The 21,185-nt window shown below is 46.7% G+C and overlaps 1 protein-coding gene across 8 annotated transcripts in view; it reads right to left on the bottom strand.

The window, feature by feature from the left end:
- Positions 1–21,185, bottom strand: part of EBF1 (EBF transcription factor 1) — a 296,884-nt gene that overhangs the window by 101,502 nt on the left and 174,197 nt on the right. For 5 of the 8 annotated variants that reach the window (XM_059712948.1, XM_014610150.3, XM_014610144.3 and 2 more), the window contains exons 7-8: positions 10,778–10,859; positions 3,944–4,085 (exon numbers count right to left, since the gene is read on the bottom strand). In XM_059712948.1, the coding sequence (XP_059568931.1) occupies positions 3,944–4,085; positions 10,778–10,859 (224 nt within the window). The remainder of the gene's footprint in view (positions 1–3,943; positions 4,086–10,777; positions 10,860–21,185) is intronic. The other 3 variants (XM_014610157.3, XM_019475980.2, XM_014610139.3) reach the window with 1 other exon arrangement.

Raw genomic sequence — 21,185 nt, forward strand, 5'->3', positions numbered from 1 at the left:
AAGGAACTTTGCAGACCTGCCCCTGCGAGAAGTCCTGAAAGAGTCCCTTCAGGCCTGCGTGAATGCTGCTTCTTACATAGCCCTGCGCTCTCCGCTTGGTCCTTAAATGATTTTGGAAAGGCTTTCCCTTCCCTATGTACAGCCTGGGAAGAACTAGAAACAGATATAGTCTCCTGATTTTGCCTATTGGCTCTTCTCTATACATCCAACTGTATATGTATAATTTAGCAAGGTCAACCACACCAGCCGCATGGTTTACCAGAAATATCAAACAAGCAAGGATGCAACTGTTTGTGAATTTAAAAAAAAAAGTGATAATTATTGCAAACCACAGATTACTGTGGCTTACCTTATTTATACCACACTGAGCTGTATAAAATAATTAGCCTGTCGCAGCTATTACTTTTGAAATATAGATATATCTGTTTGAACGATGAGTTTTATTAACCCTGTGGTATCAAGGACGACAGTGTGCACATGTGAAATGGGGAGCTGGGTTTCTACTTATATGCAAGGAGAAGGGCCATTAAAAAGAACTTGCCTTTTACTGTCTGACAAGCGGGATATAAATAGATGCTTTGGATAACCCAAAAATAATCCAGGCTACCTGCAAATGAAATGGTAAATACTGGCGTGTGGGGAAACCAGGCTCCAGAGTGGCTCGGGAGGTAAAGCCTTCTGCCCAGCTCTGCTCTTAGACACCCAAAGACTCTTTTAGGTGCTGCACACAATGCAACTCAATGTTTAAAGCAGCGCTTCCCAGCATAGGCTCCCAAAGAAAAATGTAAGGTTAATAACATCTCACAAAAACAGCAGCAAGCACCCACGTGACCACCTCGACCCTCGACTCCCAAGCAAATCAAGCCAGGCATTCATCGTGGGCTGGCCAGATATTTGCATCTAGGTTTGAAATGTCTATATGAGCACACGGGGACATTTATTCGGCAGAGTATGAAGTGATATTCTTGCAATCCAAACTCCACAAGCCAAGGTGGCTCAGACCAAGCGGTCACTCCATTGACCAGGGTAGGGGACTCCCAGGAAGTTCAGCTACCCCCCTGGCAAACTGTTGACGTTATTTAGATGGTCTCTTGCCCCCAGGACCACTGAAGACAGGAGATCCTAAAGGACTGCAGATAATCCAGGCTGTTGACTCAGGGGTCCAGAAGGAAAAGGAAGAGGAATGCATTTTGGGAAGAGGACAGAGTGTGCAAGCCTGACCTCGGGGAGAGAGCTCGACTGTTTCGGGAAGACGGCTGAAGTTCTTGGTGGGTTTCCAAAACCTTGGTGGGCATGCACACAACTGAGTCTTCATCCACTGTTGCATTAAGTTGGACGCTTAGGCAACTCACAATAAAAATACCTGCTAGCTTCATTGCTATCCCATGCATATAGGGGCTGGGGGACAGGACTGGTGAGGAGAGGCTGAGGAAATGGGCTGATTGAGTCTGGAGAAGAGAAGACCGAGGGGGATTGAATAGCAGCCTTCACCTCCCTGCAGGGGGGCTGCAAAGAGGATGGAGCTGGGCTGGTCTCAGTGGGGGCAGATACAGGACAAGGAGCAATGGGCTCCAGCTGCAGCAAGGAAAGTTGAAGTTGGATATTAGGAAAAACTCTCTCCCTAGGAGGGTGGTGAAGCACTGGAACAGGTTACACAGAGAGGTGGTGGAGTCTCCATCCTTGGAGGTGTTTAAGACCTGGCTACACAAAGCCTTGGCTGGGATGATGTAGCTGGGGCTGGTCCTGCTTGGAGCAGGGGGTTGGACTCGATGTGACCCCCTGAAATCCCTTCCCACCCTCATTGTCTCTAATTCTATAATATAAAAGTGCACGGAGTTCAGCAGTCCTTGGAAAAAAATGGGTTTGTATGCAAAATTTTGCATGTCTAAAGGGAAAGTAATTTCCTAGCATAGTGGTCGCCACTAAAAATGGAGGATTTGCCAGTGGTTTCCACATAACATGCCTGAGAGGTGTCTGAGAAGTAGATTAAATACCCTTCCCCCAACCCTTAACACAGGAGATAATTGTGCTGACTGTGTGGTATCTGTTGTCAAATGTTGACTTCTAATGGCAAATACTGTATGTAAGGTTTACTGAAAATGTAGGCATAATTGTATCATCAGAGATATATCCATGTGAGTACTTCTCCTAGTGAATGGGGGAGGCATGTTGGGTACATCAAAAAGAGTTGGCATGACAGTACATAAGAAAACAGGAATATTTACAAGCATCAGAAAATAAGCATTCATTTAATCGCAGGTATGCATGAAAGAGGTCTTGTTGGAAAATATAAGGTAGGAGGCTAAGACTTAAATTGATCTGAAGACTGGGTGCGTCTACATGCTCATTAATGTGCAGTAGTTACTGCGCATTAAGATTACTGCTTGCTTAATGAAGTACTAAGTAACTGCGCAGTAACTATAGTTATTGCACAGTAGCACTGGTGCACTTTTTTTGTGACGCTTACTGTGCAGTATCTTAATACCACTGCACGGCACCGTACGAGCACGGGTTTTGACCAGCACGCTACTGCGCAGTAAGCGTCTCGTGTAGACGCGCCCACTGTAATTCATATTATAAAGATAGCAAACTTGAATGGGCTGAAGTATCCTTGCCTTTTGCTAATTAATAAAAGCTCAGTTTGCACATTCCTTACAAAAATTGAGAGAAAATTATGATAGTGGTTGGTTTATTAAATTAGGTTGTTGGCAGGGATAAAAAAAATATTCTATAGAATGAATTACGGCTGAAAATGGCTCATCGCCTACATAAAAAGTTAGAGCTAAATAAATACAGATGTAAGTTATGTTTATATAATGAGAAATGCTGCTGAGCTTTGAATTTTAGGTTCGTAAGTGTGAACTACAGCCCTAAACATATGTCCGTGCGCACAACTTCACTCTTGTGGGTAGCCCCACGAACTTCAACGTCAGCGTGTATGTGCCTTAACTGAAGCGTGTGTGTTAGTGTTTGCAGGATCAAAGCTGAAGAGCGTGATCCTCTTTCACCGGGAATTCACCAAGCGTTTAGACATTCACATATTCATCCGTTATTACGGTTATTGCTTATTTCTATTAGCATACATCATTAACATCGTTCAGAGTGGCATTCACTTTCCTGGAGACAATTTTTATCTGGTTTCCTCTAATTCTGAAAAAAGATGCTCAATTGCCCGGGAGCCCCGTGGCAAACGTTCGTGGCACGAGCTCCGGGGGTGATTTTCCACCCTCTGGTCCCTGCACTGGAAGTTGAGGGGATGTAGCTCCACGGAGGAGCAAGCGCCGGATGCGTGTGGAATTATAAACAGCTTCCAAGACAAAGGATAATTCTTGGAAAAGGGGCTGGGGGTGAATTCCCCTGGGTTTTGGTTTTGTTTTTAGTAGTAGTCAGCAATTTTGAGGACAAAGAGCAAAATAAAACATTAATTAGGTGCCGGTTTTCAAAGCAGCTCAGCACCCAAGAGCTCTCATCTAGACACCTAACGAGGCAGCTGGATTTTCAAAGGGACTCCGTTCTCGTTTAGGCACCTCAACGGAGCGGCCAGGCTTTCTGAAGCGCTCGGCACCCAGCCGCTACCAAATACCCAGCCCCAATTTGGATGGGGAGCACTTTCTGAAAATCGACCCACGTCCTCCTGCATGGGGAAGCTGAACTGCTTTGAAAATCCAGACCCCGCTTTCAGTGCTGATCAAAGCACGTTGCATTTTTGCAGCGATGCAAGGGACACCTTTTTGCACAAGAACGATCCCGTTCTTTCCCTACCCGCTCCCAGTTCCAGTGCTGAGCCACTGTGAAAACCCCAGTTTAATTTGGGAGCCTTTTAACATCTGGCCCAGAAGTGCTTTGACTACTGCAGGACAATTTCCATGAAAAGGAGGAGAGAGGAACCAAATAAATCCACATTTAAAGCAGAAATGCCAACCAATGAAAATGATATGCCTACCATGTTCCAGATAAGAAGGCGTACCTTCCGAGGGATCAAGCCTTCTAGCCCGGCGCCCGTGCTTGGAGTTGTTGTGTACAAACATGTTGTCCGACACTGCCAACACATGGCCGTCAACGTTGACTGTTGTAGACACCACGACCTGTGAGCGCGAGAGCAAAACGGATGTACATTTTGATATATTAAAAGCAACAAAAGAAAGAAAGAAAAAGGCAGGGAGTGTAATAAACTCAGCTAAATAAATAACAGCTGGGTGCTGTAGAAAATTGCATAGCCATTTCACATAATAACTGGTGCTTATGCTGTACAAATCTAACAAGAGACGCTATTGATGAGTGGGTCTTTGGCATCGAAAGCTTTTGATGCAGTTTTAAGACAAATTGCACAGTTTGTAGCTGTACGGCAGACGGTACACTGTTAACCATCATATTAACAAGAGGATCTTTATTAAGGGGTTTTCCCCCCCCGCTGCAAATACAAGGGCAGCTGTGTTTCACCCTAAATTATCCTTCAGTGCCGGCGCTGAAGTAGATAGCACTGTTGACATTGCAAATGAGAATCGGTTCAAAATAAAAGAAAACAAAAATGCTTTTCGTGCGGCGGGGACGAGAGCGGAGGCGTCCCCCTCGCCGAGTCCCCACGGGCAGCGGGACTGACCCGGCGCTCCCGTCTGCTGAGCGTGCGGGGACCGGGACTTCACCGGTGAACACCAACCTACTTCTCCTTATTATTTTCTGTGCTTTGCTAGGCCCCCGCTGAAATCTGGGTCTCCTCATCCTTGGGGAGGTGCCGACACAGTGACGTTTCAGAGCTGGCAATCCAGACAGATGGGAGGAAACGGAGGCAGCGGGAGGGGCTGCGATTTGGCTGGAGCCAAGAAGAAAGCCCAGGTCTCCAGCTCCCGCTCTCCTAACTACTGGGCCACGCTGCCCCTGCCTCACTACCCCACTTTTTCCTCTGCAAGCCTTTCGCCAGCCGCGCGGCATCCCAACTCAAGCCTCGACTGGGCCTGTTTTCCGGGAGCTGCGCCGCCTCGCAGAACTTCGCCTAAAACAATAAGAAGAAATGACCTACACTTCTCCTTATATTAAACAGGCGCAGGGATTAAAAAGTGAAACCCACAGAGATATGTTTATTCATGCGACCTCTTACAACCAAATATAATAATTGTCTGTTAATTGCAGTTTCAGCTCCCACCTCATGCTTCGACATGTGAAACAGCAATCAGCAGCTCCTGTTTAATCCACCTATTATGTTGACTAATTAACTTTGCTCGACAGTTTATTTCTTCCTCCATTATCAGCCCCTGTCAGCCGCAAGCACACTGCCGCAAAGGGGGACCTCAGCCCTTTTGATTGATCACCGATAGATTGACATGCAGATTAATTTAATTAGAATCACCTCACTTGAGAAATGAAAGACAATGGCAAGGGGGCTAATAGATCTGCTCTTATAATGAGGCAAGCCTCCAGAGTCAAGGCAGAGGATTTCTGATTTATTTTGCTGAATTCCCCAGTCACTCTGAAAGGCTCTTGCTTTAATTGTTCTTGGTTTTGAGAGGCTTTAGCCTCTGAAGAGGTGAAATGCTTTACAAGGATTGGCAAACATTGCTTCAAGTCTCCCAGGAAGCCGCTACCTCTCCAAGTTGGTCGAATGGGGACACTCAAAGGATCGCTTACAACAATTCAATTTTATCACTTGAACCGGATCAAACAAAACACACACACACACAAACCTAAACTCAATATTTTGCAATTCAACCTATTGCTGTCCACCTAAATACACAAAGGGCAATAAGGCTGCTGACCGGCCCTTGCCAAATGCTAGGCACACTTTGTCTTTAAAGGACTACAAAAGAAGAGTTGCATCTCAAGCTTTCTGAAACGGCCCGGGAATGGTGCTACTGCGGTTGTTTTCCTCAAGACCAAGATATGAAAATACAGAGCAAATGAGCTGGGAGCTCTTATGAGTGGTAAATTGGAAAGAAGCAAGCACTAAAGACTATAGGCATTAGGCAAGTCCTTCTGAATTCAAATGGAGAGAGAAAAACATATCTATCTGTCTGTGCTGAATTGCAAGAGCAGGGTTTGGACTAGATGCGACCTCCTGAGGTCTCTTCCCACCTCCTTTTCTATGATTGTAGGGGTTTCAAAACAGCTTGCCCGTTCCATTAACAAGGGGCAAAATAAAGCTGATATTTTCTATCAATAGGATCTTACTTATCGTTTGTGCTTTCATACGTCTGCCTCTAACCGCTGTGAATCCTTTGTAACTGGGACTTCAGGTCCAATTCACCTCTCTCAGCTCCCCCCACTTTCACATCGGGCCCTTCTCTGCTGGAGTCGGACCCTCCTGGGCCAGGCAAGTTTAGGTAGGTGCAGAAATGAAACCACGAACTGAACATAACAGCCACAGCACTTGGCCTTCCTAGACGATGAGCTACGTGAGACGTATTCCCACGTGCGGGCCCCGATCCTGCACGCACGCAGTCCCGCTGACCTCCACGAGAGCAAGTGCATGCATGAAGTTAAGCACCGAGTGTTTCCAGGAGCTGGACCTACAAGTTCTCGTACATTAACTATAATAATTTAGGGTCTGACCCTACAAAGCCTTGCACAGAGGAGTAGTGTATCGTCTATGCTGGGAAGTAGCACCGATGATCTCCGCTACTTATGTAAGTCGAGCTGCACAGGATCAGCCACTCCATTTTTTCCCCCCCCCTTCAGGTTTCACAACCTGTGGATGTGACACATTTTAAATGACTTAACTGTATCTTCCTACCTACCTCTTGAGCAGAGAGCTTGATTTACTACAAAGAGACCACATTGGGCTGGTTCTTTGGAGTCGTTAGCAGAAGAAACTATAAAAGGAATCCCCTCGAGAGTCTGTTTCCAGTGTCAGGAAATGCAGACAAAAGTGGTTACTCTGTCTGTCTGTCTGAAAAAAATGATTATTCATAGTGCACCTGTAAGCAGCAGCGCACGCTCTCCGCTTAAGTCTTAAAATATACAATTTCATTAACACACGCTCCCTCTGTTTTGCTGGGATTTTTTGAACGAAAAGAGCATTTCATGCACAAAGCCTGTCCTAAATAGTAATGTCCTGACTATGCGGAGAGAAGAAGAAATGCACTGTACATATTTCTTATGCATTGCAATTGCATGCTTAAATTTTGAAGGGCGCTTACATGCTTATAAGGTAGACTTATATTTTTAATCTGAAAAAAAAAAAAAAAAACCACCCCAGAACTTCTCATTTTGATTTTGAAATTATTGGGATGTGTTTAAGTTAAAGCATGTGCTAAAACTAATTTGTGGAGAAATCATAAAACTTGGGGAGGGGGGGAGGGAATCGGACCAGAAGGGGAAAAAGCTCTGAGGCATCCTTAAAACTCAGACCATAGCATGAGGGAAAAGGCAAACTACAGTTTAATAAATGATTAATGAGGTGCTGACATATTAATGTAAGCACAGGGACAGCCAGGCCTGCCAGATCCCAAACCTTTCCAAATTTTGTCAACAAAACACAGTTTTAATTTGGGGCAGACAAACATGGAAAATGATTTTGAGCTTGAGCTTCAACCCTTCATAGATCTCGACTCTAAACCCTGTATCAACAGCGGAGGAGACGGAGGCACGAAGAAAGAAACGCATGGTTTTACAGCTCTGCTCCGCCGACCGGCACCAGCTATCAATTGCTCTGAAAATTATTCTGCCGGCTCTTAAATAGTTCGGTTATGAGGGCTATTTTTTGAAGGCTATTAAAAAAACCAACCCCAACTTCTGGAGGTTGGAGAACAAACTGTCCGTCCCAGTTTCATACTGGGCCTGTTTATTCGTCGTAGCACATCACCTAATACATCAAAATTAAGCATCATGTGAGTCCCCATTTTCAAGCACAGTCCATTAAGCTTTGCTAACTGATTAAGACATAACGTGTTCCTTGTGTTTTCAATTTTCTCCACTTTGCTGGGAGTGCCCCGGCATTTCTGCTTCTACCCCCGGCACCTCACGGCAAAGCTTCCCAAAATCCGACGGAGACAATTTCCAGGCCTGACGTGTCCCTTGCTGCCGTCTGCTTTGAGCCACCGGTTCTGGTCCTTGGAGCTTTTCCCCCTGGTAACTGGGGCGCATCAAAGAGAGATGGGAAATCGCCTTGTTTTCTTTCCAGCTTGGAGGCTGCTTCGTACAGTTTGTTTTCTTCCTTAATTTGGTCACTCAAATAGTCCCTGATCCAGCGAGATACTTAAAAAATATGCCAAACTTTCAGCTAACAAGCGCTGCATACTCAACAAAATTGCCCACACGCTTAAAGTTAGGCTATGTGCCTAATTGCTTTGTAGAGTTGGGGCCCTGGCTCGCTCTGCTCGTTCCCTACTTTTTTTCCCTTCCTCTTCCCCCTCTGGGGAGGGGACCTTACACATCCAAACTCCATTATCTGGGATTTGTGAAGCATCGTTTCTGCCTCTTATGCAAATCTGCGGCAAGGCACAAGTGGTGACAATTCAAACATGAGTGGCAGTATCGCGTGGAGGCAAGTCAGCTGCTTCAGCTGAGGAAGAGGAGACAATGTCAAAGTGACTTTCAGCGTTTTCATAATAAATGCCTCCTTCGAGGGGGTTTCGTGGTGACTCAGCCTCAAAAGTTTCCTCTCAATTGAAACCCGGTGCGTGGCCTCTTGCATTCAAACCAGGACAACAACAATGCGGTCGTGGTTTCTTTAATTACAATGATATACACAAGTATTTGCATAATTTGCTTGTGTGCTTTAGGGTGCGAGACAGCCAGCGTGCACCGTTCCCCCGTAACGTCGTCTCAGGCGTCGCATCGCTCGTGGGGCACGGGCGCTCGGAGGCCTCACCCGCGCCGTGGCTCCAACGTGCCGGGTGCTTTGCCACACCTGCCCAGAGAAGGGCTTTATGCACCCATCAAACCCAGCTGCTTTAGGCACTCCCTGGCTTTGGACAGGATTTAAAATGGTCTCAGCCTTGTCCTTTAAATCCAGGCCTTCGGCATCAAATCGCCACCGTCTTTGCAGACTTCAAGGGGGTCATGGCTTCCCCCAGTGTGCATGCCCAGTGCCCGGTATTTTCCTGCCCTCGCCGTGGCGGGAGAAGCCTGAATTTTCTGCGTTCAATGATGACGGCTGGCTTTATTTTAAGAAGTTTCTTGCTAGAATGAAAGAGCAAAAAAATCCCAGGCAAAGCCCCGCCGCTGTAAAAATCGTGCGCTGGCACTTAATAGATTTCTCCAAGCTTTCTCCCACACTGTACAGAAGTATGAGCGGCGCTTTGCTCTGCTGAAAGTGATTAATTTCTTGAAAATGCTAAGGTCACACTAATTGACATGACCTGTGTAATTAAGCAGTCTCTGTTTACACACTGAAAGCTCAACTGCTGTGAGGCTGGGCTTGCATGACAGAACGTCTTTACAAGTCAAGAGATCAACAACCTTTCTTATGTCCTACCTAGTCACCTACACCGGCTCCTGATTGCTCTTCTGAGGGAACATGCAAAGGCATTACCATATGAAAATCAGCCCGTGTCTTGGCCAGCACGAAATCAGTGGCGCGTGCGTACCGCGAACCGTGCTTTGACAGGCCCCCGACGCGGCCGTTCATGCTAGATCGCCCCACCGGCGAGAGCACCCTGAGAGCAAACGCCGCCTCTCGCACGAGAATACATTTTTAATAAGTGGGAATAAATCTCCGAGGCCGGGGTCAGGGACTCCTGGACTTGTAATCCCAGCTCTTACGCTGACCAGCTGCACGGTTTTGGCTAAGTCCCCATTGCTTCTCTGCAAAGGGATAAATAACACTCCCCCAGCTTGCCAGGGCACTGGAGGGATTAACCAGTTAATGTTTGTACAGGAAAAGATATAGGTGTTAAGTGTTGTCATTGCTTCCATGATGTTTGGCACTTATAGCTAAGCACCGGGGCAGGAGGGGGGAAGGAAGGAAGCAAGCCGGGGGCCCGTTCCAGTCCTCTCGGCTCTTAGGAGCCGGTGGAGTTTATGGGACAAGCCCACTGGTGCTTCCAGGTGAAGGGCGATCCCAATCCCTGGGAAAAGGTCCCATGGATCTGCCCTCCCTTGCACAGCACTGTCCCCTGCCCCACTCCTCCTCCCATGGGAAAGTCTTCTTCCACCCCCAGACTTTACTTGGTCCTCAGGCAAAACCCAACACGAGCTGGCAAATGACTGTACGGACATGAGCAAAACCCAATACGAGCTGGCAAATGACTGTATCGACATCGGGTAAATATTTCCAACGACTACCAGCGCACATGGCAGCGGCTTCGATGGATTCAGAGCCCAGGTGGACCTGATGTTCAAAATGCTGGTGGTAGACAAGACACCACCGCTCTTAGCTACTGCTATCGGCAGGGGCAACTGCAATGGTGGGGATATATTTCCCCACCCTTCCCCCCTGCCAAAATACCGAAGACCCAGCTCATGGGGGTTGCCGCAAGAGAGGACCGCAGGATTAGGCTTTTAGAAAATTCACGTTAAAAGAAACAGACAATTTTTGTGCTCGTCGGACAACAGCCGTGGAGCCTGTTGATGTTTTAAGCGTGATCGTGGTCATCCAACACAACAGCACAACGTCTCTTTGGTTTCTGACTTCTCATGGGGACGGCATCATCGACAAGTCTGCACTGCTCCAAACCGTGAGCGTCCAGGTGCTTCCCACTCATTTCTGAGATCGCCGGGGGGTCTCTCAAACTAAGAGAAGCACCGGACGTTCGAGCATCCTCCAGTTCATTACCAGGTTAAACCGGGTTGGATTGTTTCTCCCCACCATCACTTAGTTTTAAAGGATGTGAGACTTACTGACCTGAAATCTCCGCATGTCCCGAGGGTTTCCTGCATTTTTTAGGCAATTCTGGTTACATTTGAGGAAAAATTTCAAGAAGAACCTGTGAAGAAAGAGAAGCCGGGGTTAGCTGCGGGCAGCATGGACAACAACCGCGTCACATTTTCACTCTCTCTCACACTTGCTCCGGTGCCGGATCGTGTGGGTGAGGACCGTGCAGAGCGGCCCCCATCCAGCAGAGCATTTAAGCACGTCCTAAAAGTCTCACCCATTTTTAAGAGCTTTGCCAGAGCCATGAAGGCTTCCAGTGTTGCCCCGAAGTTACTAGCCAAAGGGCCCATGTTGGGGAAGGAAAACGCCTTCCAGCGCAGCAAGGAAGTTAAAAAAAATTCATAGTTTCAGTACAGCAAAAGGAAGGCAGAAAATATGCTGGCCAAGAAACTCCCCTGATGTATAAATGGTTTCATTTTACAAGTTTGCCGTAGTGTGCAAACATCAATTTTACACCAAAATATTAAAATGTTCTGTGCAATTTAAATCTCTGTGCAACAATTAAACAAAGCCTGTCAATAAAACTGAAGTTCAAATGGTGGTTAGCGAATCTAAACAAGTCAATGAACAAAGCACTGAAGGACTGGAAGAAGTCTGGATTAAAAGGCTGATTTCACGACCAAAATGAACCGGCTGACACACGGGGTTTGTCCTGACCACGCACGGTTTGCTGAAGTAGCTCTATGACCCTGACGTATGTCTTTAAAAAGAGACACTGCATTTTACAAGCCGAAAGAAAGCAAACATTTTACTGAAAATATTTCCTTCAGTGTTATGCATCAGCGGACTGTAAACTCATAAAGAGAAGTCAATGAATAACGGCGAGCCTCGGATTCCAGGCTTCCTTCTCGAGAGCCAAGGTTTATCAACCCTTTGTCCAAAATAAACTGCACACCGGGCTCTACCACAGCTCGCCTGTGCAAAATTAAATCCTGCAGCAAGTTTGAAAGCCCAGCGCAACCAGACAGAGCATCATTATATTTGCAATAGCTGTCGATTAAGCAAGCAGAAGCTAATATCGCCTGTCTCCATTTAGAATGAGGCATAGGGGGGTGATTATTTTTTATTGTTTTACTTGAAATCAGAAAGTTAATTTTTGCAAGGATCCATCCTCGTCCCCGCTGAGCGCTTGCCATCGTCACTAGGAGCGGCCCCATTTGCACGCACGGAAATCACGGCAAACGTATTTCTATTTTTTTTTTTGGCTGGCCTTCCCCGTTTCGGCGCAGAACCGTGTCCTTCAGAGACCCATTTGGTGGGCCCCGCGTGCTACGAAAATCCCATCGGGCCATAGCGTGGATGACACATTCAAACCGCCGAGATTTGGTTTAATTTAAGAAATAAGAGAGAGGGATCGATACAAAATAAGCAGCCGCCGCAAAACGCTTGGATGGGGGAGCGGAAAGGCGGCGTGCGTTCGTGCTCCGTTCAAGAGGGGGCTAAGCCCTTGCATTTTCTCACCAAGGAGGTTCGGATATTCAATAGCTGAGAGTTGGTGCGATTTGTTGTACGTGTGTGTGTCTTTTTAAGCCTCTAATGGCCAGCTGTGACAGCCTGACTCAGATTGTGTAGAAGGAGCTGTCAGCACAAATCTTGGCATCTTGAAGCCAGACAACTGCTTGCCACCAGGCGACGGTTTGTACTCGTGCCAGAATGGATTTTGAGAGACAAGCAAATAGGGCATTAATTCCGCCAAAGAAAAGCGAAATGCGGGGAGAGTTCAGGATCTTACACTTCAGATGATGGCTTTTCTGTCAACAGCTCATCATTTAGGTGGTGAGCTATGAAGGGCATGGACATCGGATCCCTCTTGCCCTAAGCTGGCCCTGTCATGTGGAATGCTGGCAGCATCCCGAGACCACCCCTCCGCCAGAGACTGCGAGCTGAAATAAAAAGCCCGGCCATCTGTTGGGAGGCAAAGACGTCCCTGTCAACTGGTGCCTGGAGCCTCGAACAGGCCCTTATGTGGCAAAGTCTCTCAGAACTGCTTATTCTTTGGGGAAAAGTCTGCTCTGCCCCAGGGGTTCGCGAGAAAATTCTTCAGAGTTTTCCCGCATGTAGGAGCCAAGCAGCTGACCACTTTGGCATATTCCAGCGGGAGGGAGGATGGGAGATGTAATAGTTAAAAATACCCGCACTGATCGACGGAGTCAAACAGGCAAGTGCAGGAAGCATTTATCACGCTAACTTTACCCGGCGTGTGTAAACACAGGCTCATGGGTGTCAGCTCATCAGCTTAAAGGCCCTCGAAATACCTCCGAGAGCTCTTTGCGAAGCCCTGAAAAACCATGGGGTTTTTTCCTTCGCTTGGCAAGCGACATTGTTCTTTTGTCTTATAAGATGACGGCGCAGTAAACCTACGTGCACTAGAAGAGTGGACCAAAAAACCATCAATCCGGTTTCAAAATCGAGCCCTATTTAGAGGAGGGAAACCGCTGGCATCCAATGGGTGTTTCATCCCAATGAGATGAAGGACGTGTGAGGCTCACCTAGCTAGGCCCAACAAAGCAGAGCATGCAGAGCAATGCCTAGTGAGTTATAGAGACTTCAGGAACGTGGGCAGGATTTGGGGTGTTTTTATGACAGCTCTTTGGGGAGGAACTTGCAAAGACTGATGGCTTCCATCTTACACCTCCCCTTGGTTCAGCTGAAAAAATCATCTAATAAAATACTCTCTCTCCAATCCTGCACTGTTATTTCACCGAGAGAGGAACCAACAGATGGGCTCAACGTTGCTGCTGAAACACAAAGTGCAAGCAGGGCTGCGTAGGACCAGAAACGCTTTGCACCGTCCCAAGGGTTTGACTGTTGGGCTACAGAGGAAGCATCCTGCTCCCGCTCATGTCTGGGGTATGGGTCGGCAAAATGGGGCAGAAAATGGGGGCAGGATGAAATGACGGCTATTTGGCTTTGAATGGAGAATCATCTTGGCTGGACAACAGGAGGAAAATCCTAGATTTAGCTCTGATGTAGTCACTCGGAGGTCTCAGACTGGTCTTCACCCTTGCGTGCTTCCTTTGCTCAAGCAATTTGCTCTGCTGCATTCTCCATCCTGAGCCCAACCCGGCCGTCCCAACTCCGACTCCACATCTGCAAATCATCCCATTTGGATCACTTGGACCAGTCCAGAATTGGGCCCTTTGCAGGCATCATTAACATCCCTACTTATAATCGAGCGATACTTTCTCATCTCCCTGTTCTTTCCCGAATGACAGGCACAAACACTAGCACAACTACCCACGGAGGTCTGCAATTTGCTTCTGGGATGCAGCACAGGTGGCAACTCAAAGGGGTGCTGATGAGCTGTGGGTTTCCAGCCCCAGTCGTCTACTGTGGGTCGAAGTTGCCAGATAAGAGAAGCCCATACTCAACCATCCTTGTGGCTATTACATCTTCCTGGTTTCTCTCTCTCAAACACTACAGATCCAAACAGTCATTAACTCTAATGAAGAAAATACCATTTAATAGCCTCATTGAAGTATGCAGCGCTCAGTACTATGGTATCAATCTCTTCTAGTGGTCTGTGTACCACCACTCAAAGATGCGAATCTAGACGGCGCTTGGGTGGCTCCCATTAATACTTGCAAGTGCCAACCGGAGTGGGCTGGGACAGAGATGTCCTCACCTGGAAACATTTCTGAGATTTCAGAAGTGTGAAGCTTGAACAGCCATCAGTCCAGCAGCTAAAACACTCGCCCACATCGCACCGCGGGAGTGTTGAAACGGTACGCACTGCAGCCCATGTTGGCCAACAAGAGCTCGGTTGGGACTGGGTAGCCGGGGTGCTGGTTGGCGGTATCCACGTTTAACGCACAGCTCCAAGTGAGGTGCCAAATCCATCTGATCTGAGAGGCATGGTCTCCTCAAGCTTAGTGCCAGCCCTCCCTGGCCACCTTTCTTTGGGAGGTAACCGCACGAGCCTGCAGACCGCCTGGTCCAAGTTCAGCCCTGTTGTCTCTCCTCATCTCACTGAGGCCATCTATACAGTCCAATCTCCCTTTTGGCAGGTCTAACCTGACCCTTCCCCTTTCCATGTCTTGTCTTCACAGACTATAAACTCTCTGAGGCACAGACCATCCCTCATCCACAGTACCTAGCCCAACGGCACCCCGTTCCCCACTGGCTCTGGCTCATCATTACAGTGATACAACGATAACGACAACAATGCAAAATAGGGTTTGACACTGACTCTTCCACCAACTGCCGACATGAAGAGGGAATGAATTAAACTAGTAAGATGATAATAATAATTTTTAAAAAAATCAAGTGAGATCTGAATGGGAAGCCAGACTCTCTTCTCCATCACTATCCTGAGGGAGATTTAAGGGAACTTGAATATGAAGAGTTAGCAGTAGGATTTTTTTTGCCACTGCCACAATAACTATATCTGTTGAAGGGAAAGGAATAGTTGGAAAGGGAAGACCTGCATTCCTGATGCTGAAGAAAGGCATGTTTGTTCCCAATACATTGGAGAAACTGTTCGAGAACAGTTCATCCATGTAAAAATATGACAGCTGTACGACTGCCAAGGTCAGCGAGACCTCTGGCCATTCAGTGAGTGAGTGCGGGTTGCACAATCTCAACCTGTCTGGGGGCACACTAAACCAGAGTGGGCCACCATGTTCAAAGCATTTGAAAGAAGAAGGTAACACCAATGTTGGGATCAGGGCCTGCAAAACAAGGATACTGGAGTGCTTGTGCATTTGTGGGTCTGCAAAATGAGCAAAAACCCCAAGAAGCAACAACTGACACGACATCTTGAACCTGGCCATCGGATGAAAGACTTTCCTGGCCATTTTGCAAGGCACTGAAGCGTGCGCACAACTTAATGCGTACGCAGAGTCCTACTAAGGACAAGGTCCTACTTTTGACGACAGCAACGTCTGCTGTAAGCCTAGCTGACCCCTCCTGCAGTAAGAGCCATGGGAGACGACTGGGGGAAGGTCTGCCAGGACCAGCTCGGTAGTAATGAAGAGCAATAAACGCACACTTCAAAACGTACCACCTTGGGTTTAGGCGCACGCCGCCAAGTTGGCCCAGGACACAAACACCCGAGTTATTTGAGCCATTTTTTCCCAGGTTTCTCTATCCACGTCCCAATATTCATACAACTCCCTTTCTCCATCAGTCACCTCCACCGTGTCTGCCTATAACTATAGCTCAATCAGGAATTTTTCACCGAAATCCAAACTAGTTAAAAAAAAAAGTGTCGCACCAATGAAATCTGATTTAAGAGGGAAAAACAACAAAGGTAAAGAAAGCATTTGAATGAAGAAACACCCCACCTGGGGCATTTCCAGATGCAAAGGCTTCAATTTTTCATTTCAAAATGCCTTTTTCAAACAAGGGTCATTTTTATATGCAAACATATGCAAAGTATTAAAAGGGAGAAAGCGGAACAAAATTTGTGCTTTCCCTAAATTAAATGCTTTGAATGACTCAACCCATTTTTTTATTCTTACTGCCCAGGAAATTTTGATTACTTTGTGTTTTCATTCCAGTTTGGAACGGAAAAAACCGCGTCCGAATCCGCACGCAGTGGAAAAGCTGGCTCGGGCGCAGCGAGACCGGCAGCTCAAGGAGAAAGAAGGGGGAAATTACCGTTTCTTCAAATTGCTACCATATCTATTTAAACACGATCCAACACTGCACATTGTTTCCCGTGGCCACGTCTACCTGTGAGAAAGTGGCCGTGTCAGGAACCCTATTCACAAAGAAAAATTGAGGCTTACACTGGTATTTACCAGCGTGAGACTGCACATGGAAATGAAATATAGGCATGGAGGAAACCGCCTATTACCCACACATTCACAGCTGGATTTTACATGGCTCTTTAGTCAATAAACAGCAGTAGCTACCTTTTGTGGCATTTTTACAACAGGAAATTTATTTTACAAAAGACAAATTAAATGTCGCAGACAACCTGGTTACCTATCTCCCATTTTTGTTGGTCTCATCCCCTTCATTTAACAAAAAGAAAAGAGGATGTGATCCTGCTCTCACCAAATTCAACGCTCCTCTTGGTTTTCACGAATGGCCCAAACTTGACATGAAGGGGATGTAAAACAATTCACTCCCAAAGAGCAATCCAGCAGCAAACGCGTAGAAGAATATTCATTTTGCTGGAAAACAGACATCGTGCACTTGGACTCCAGGAAAGGGTCCAGGAGACGCAAGGTGACATGAAGTATGAACCGCACGCACCGCATCCCAGACTGACATTCCCTTTCTTTCTCCCAGAATAAGACACACGCAGAAGAGGCACGGTTATTTCTGGGAACTTGTCCTGACTCCCCGACCTGGCGGAGCCCACGCTTTGCTGCCGACGGTCTAGTAAAGACGTCGTTCAGCACTGCAAATAGCTGGGGAAGAAGCCACTTGCCCACCAAATCAGCAGGTAAGACTGCCCAAAGGCAGCCTGAAATTACTCACTGCTCGCCTCACCAAATATTTCAAGTTGGTTTTCCGTAGGTCTGTGCGCTCCGCGCAGTGGAGCACGGCATATCAATTTTTCATCTCGCAGCCTCTTCTTCCTAGTTCTTCAGCTCCCTCGAACTGAAGTATAATGCATCACAGAAATATAGACTTCTTTGGAAAAGTGTGCTTGGCATCTTCCCTCCCGAGCGAGCGAGCTAAAACTCTGGAGAGGCTTTGTTTTGTTTTTTAATATGAATAGAAAGAGGCCGCAGCATATTTGCCCGGCACCAAAAGACAACATTGCAAAATAGGACTAAAAATAGTTGAGAGGCAGGTTTGCACTCTCTATTTTTGGTAATCTAATTCTGTGCCTGGCATCTGACTTTTCAACGTTTTTTTTCTCTCCGAGCGGTGAAAAAATTGATCCAGTAAATTGTTCTATAACTTCCCAGGCACACGGTGCCCCGGTTACCGGCAATGTTGATTGGAATCGAGCTGTCGCTAAATACCCAAAATCAAAACGGTTGGAGGGTTTTATGCCATTTGTGCGCAGACTGCACAACTCCGGCTCGCTCACGGCGGAGGTGTGAGTTACTAGAAAGCAAAGACACAAACACCGTATCTAAGCAGAGGCCGAGGCGTGCATCCATCTACCTGTGCGCGTACCCGCACGCTCAGAGGCACGACTGCAGTTGTTACCACGCCCAGGACAGGAGCCTTCGAGCTCTGCTCGTCTTTATGTGCCTCGCGGTCACGGCACCGTCCGCGCTTCATGAGCTGAGACAGCGACGGACCTCTCAGAACTAAGTACTTTATTATCACATTAATACAAGGAAGGCACATCCTGAACAAACTTGAGCCTCATTTGTGCAATACAAGCCTTCATATTCAATCACTCTGCCTTTCCTTAATTACTTTCTCGTTTACCACTTTATTGTTTTTACTTCACCATGCAAGCTCTAGGATCTAAAACGAGTTTGCTAAGTTAAGACTCTAGACTTTTATTCCTTGGAATATGTAGAAAACCAGCTCTGGGCTCTGCCATAGTTCACGCAATGCCATTGCATTAGCAGGCATCGCAGTGTCATACTTTTGCTCAAAGAAACTCTGTTTAGTGCAAGTGATGACAGATAACAGAATTGCTGTTAATTGTAATACGATACGAGTATTCAACTGCCTCTTATCTCATGATAGACGACTGTAACATTAGTTTCGGGCTATGAAAAAGCATCAGTAACCTCAAAGTCAGAGCTGGCTAAAGAAAACAAATCAGTCATGGGAAGCTCTGCTCTTTCTTCACAAAGGAAAATTAAGGTTATTCTTAAGGTGCCACCCTCAGATAAGTGCTCCGATGGTGCTAATTCTCCAGTCAAGGTACCGAAGAATTAATGGATGCTCATGCAATAAATATGGGGCAAGTGGGGAGCACCTCCTTACTTCTGCCCAACTTCCCCCGGACCACTCAGAGATGGACAGAGATCAGATTTTTACCTCCGAGCTACAGTTTAGCTCGTACGCCGAACTGCCTGCACACTAACTTGTGCTGTGCTTCTACTTGCACTAATGAGTCTTTAAATAGCCTGACACCTGCGTACGCACAAGTGCTAGCATCTGAACGTGGAAAACCCAAGAGGGCCAGCCTATTTAAAGGACATGTACAAGGGGTAAATTTGTTCAGCAGGTGTCTGAACCTGCAAAGTGCAGATGCAAGTTTGACTGCAAACGCCGGCAGAGTCTTGGTTGACGCCCATTAGAAAAGGTATTCTTGATCCGAAATGCCTAACTGGAGACATTGCACAGTCTCAGTAATATAAAATCCTGCTCATAACTTTTTCTTTTTTTTAAGCAAAGGAACTAGAAATTATTTAGCATTCACAAAAACCATGCCATTTGCTCAACCTGACAAGGAAATGATTCCTGTTGGCACCACGTGCAAGTTCCAGGGGGAGGAAGATGAAGAGAAATGATATTTGTGCATGTATTTTACTATTTACTGTCTGTGCAGATCCACATTGCACCATCAACACCACCAGAGATGTGCACCACTGAGTTCCTCCGCGTCTGGAGAGCATCCTTCAACCAGCTGGAAAGCACCAGTACCTGGTACAACATAGAGGCATGCCCTGAAGCAAGCTGCTGCAATACTTAGTTGCATCTGAACCAAAATAATGGATAATGAGTCTTCATCTGATCACCCGCACAAGGGGTGGCATAAGCATTCAAAACCCCCAATTCTTTGTGCAAGTATGCATATGCTTACGATGGGATTCTCAAAAGCATTCAGAGTTGGCTGAACTTTGCTCTCAGACAAGTCGATTAGGAGTTTCACGGCTCACTTCAGTGCCTGTGGAGTTAGGCCCACATTGAACACTGATGAAAATCCTACCTAAAGGACTCGAAGCCGGGCTAAGAGCTCGTGCTTCGTAGCAGAGCAGCGCGTGGACTTCTTCAGAATAAAAAAAATGTCGACCTCCCGATAAAGAAAAAGACTGAAGACCGTGCAGTTGTTTGTTGACAAATGACTGATAATAATATCCCCATATTAGCAACATTAGGCCAGTCTGGACTTTGTACTTTCTCTTGGGGAGGGGGGAAAAAAAAGGTGGTCATAATGGCTTTCAAACTACATAGATAACTGTGTTTCTAATTGCTCCTAATAGACTTCTACATTTTCAAGTCAATCATTACGCTGAATCAACAATCTCGCCTAGCTAATGTCCCGAGTCTCCCAGTTGCATGCATTCATGCCTAGAAGCAAAAAGCCTCTGGACTCATAACATTGACATCACAGTCATTACATTTGCCCACAGCATCCTGCACACATGCAAGTTAAAGGGCTCTCGGCTTCAGCTGTTCCTTTGTGTCAGTCTCGCCCCGAACGCGAGAGACATTCCTGTCTCTGGATTAACCCCTGGGATGACACCCCGTTTCGACTTTAGCTGCACTAAATCCCCAACAAAACCGTAACGGCCCTGGCTGCTTTAGAACCTAAACTGTAAATCTCCTCTTCACGCAGCTTTGCTAAGAGGATGACGGGCAATCGTTTCCCCCAACCTCTCTGGATATTTATTGAGAGAAACCCATTGGAGTCAATGTGGTCACAGCTTGGAGGATTCCCTTTTCAAGGCAAATATAGCTTCAAAAAGCAGAAGAGTGAATCTGGAGATAACATAAGAGCAGACTATGAAATGCTGCTACTTTTCCATCAAGGTAAGTCAACTTTTTCTGGGCAAGAGACATCATATCCGTGTTCATGGGTGTTTTGATGAGCACATTTGTTGACACCGAAGAATCTGGTCATAAATCATGTTCGAACCACGGGAAAAACCTCAATGCCCCTGAAGCCGACGGGGGATTTTCTGTTCATTGGGCTGGGGTGAGCATCCTACCCAGTTCTTCCCTTCTGGGTCGTGAGGAGGGGTATATCGGCAAGGCTTAGCAAAGTAGGTGAGGTAGGACAATGGGATGTCACATGAAAACTTCAAGTGTTCATTATATTTTTGCTGCTTCTGGGGTATTGCACCTCCAAGGAACAGGTATATTATGCATTTGAAAAGACTGAAGGGTGCCTGCAGCCTGGTAGGGATGCTGCCAAATATACAAATATCAACCCAAGTTAAGTTGTAGAGCAGCTCTGCATATTGTACTCAGCATGTCGACACAAGCTGGATATCCCATTTGGTGTTTCCCATTGTTTCACAGTCTTTATGAGAATAAAGCTCTCGTTTCCTCTCCAGCAGGGACTCCAGCAAGGAGGACGGGGCTCAGAAAGCAGCTGCTATTTTAAGTCCTGGAAGGAAGCAAGAACTGCTCTGTGGAAAGGTGGAGGCCCTCGGTACTCCATCTGAGCCGTGTATATGGTGACACAGCGGGGGAAGGTGTTGTCCTGGTGCCCAAGGAAGACATGAAATTGCCAAAAATTGCAAGCTTTATCCTCAGCAGAGCTTTTGCTTGCGTTTGG

The sequence above is a fragment of the Alligator mississippiensis genome, chromosome 9 (genome assembly GCF_030867095.1).
Source record: "Alligator mississippiensis isolate rAllMis1 chromosome 9, rAllMis1, whole genome shotgun sequence".
In the NCBI taxonomy this organism is placed as follows: Eukaryota; Metazoa; Chordata; order Crocodylia; family Alligatoridae; genus Alligator; species Alligator mississippiensis.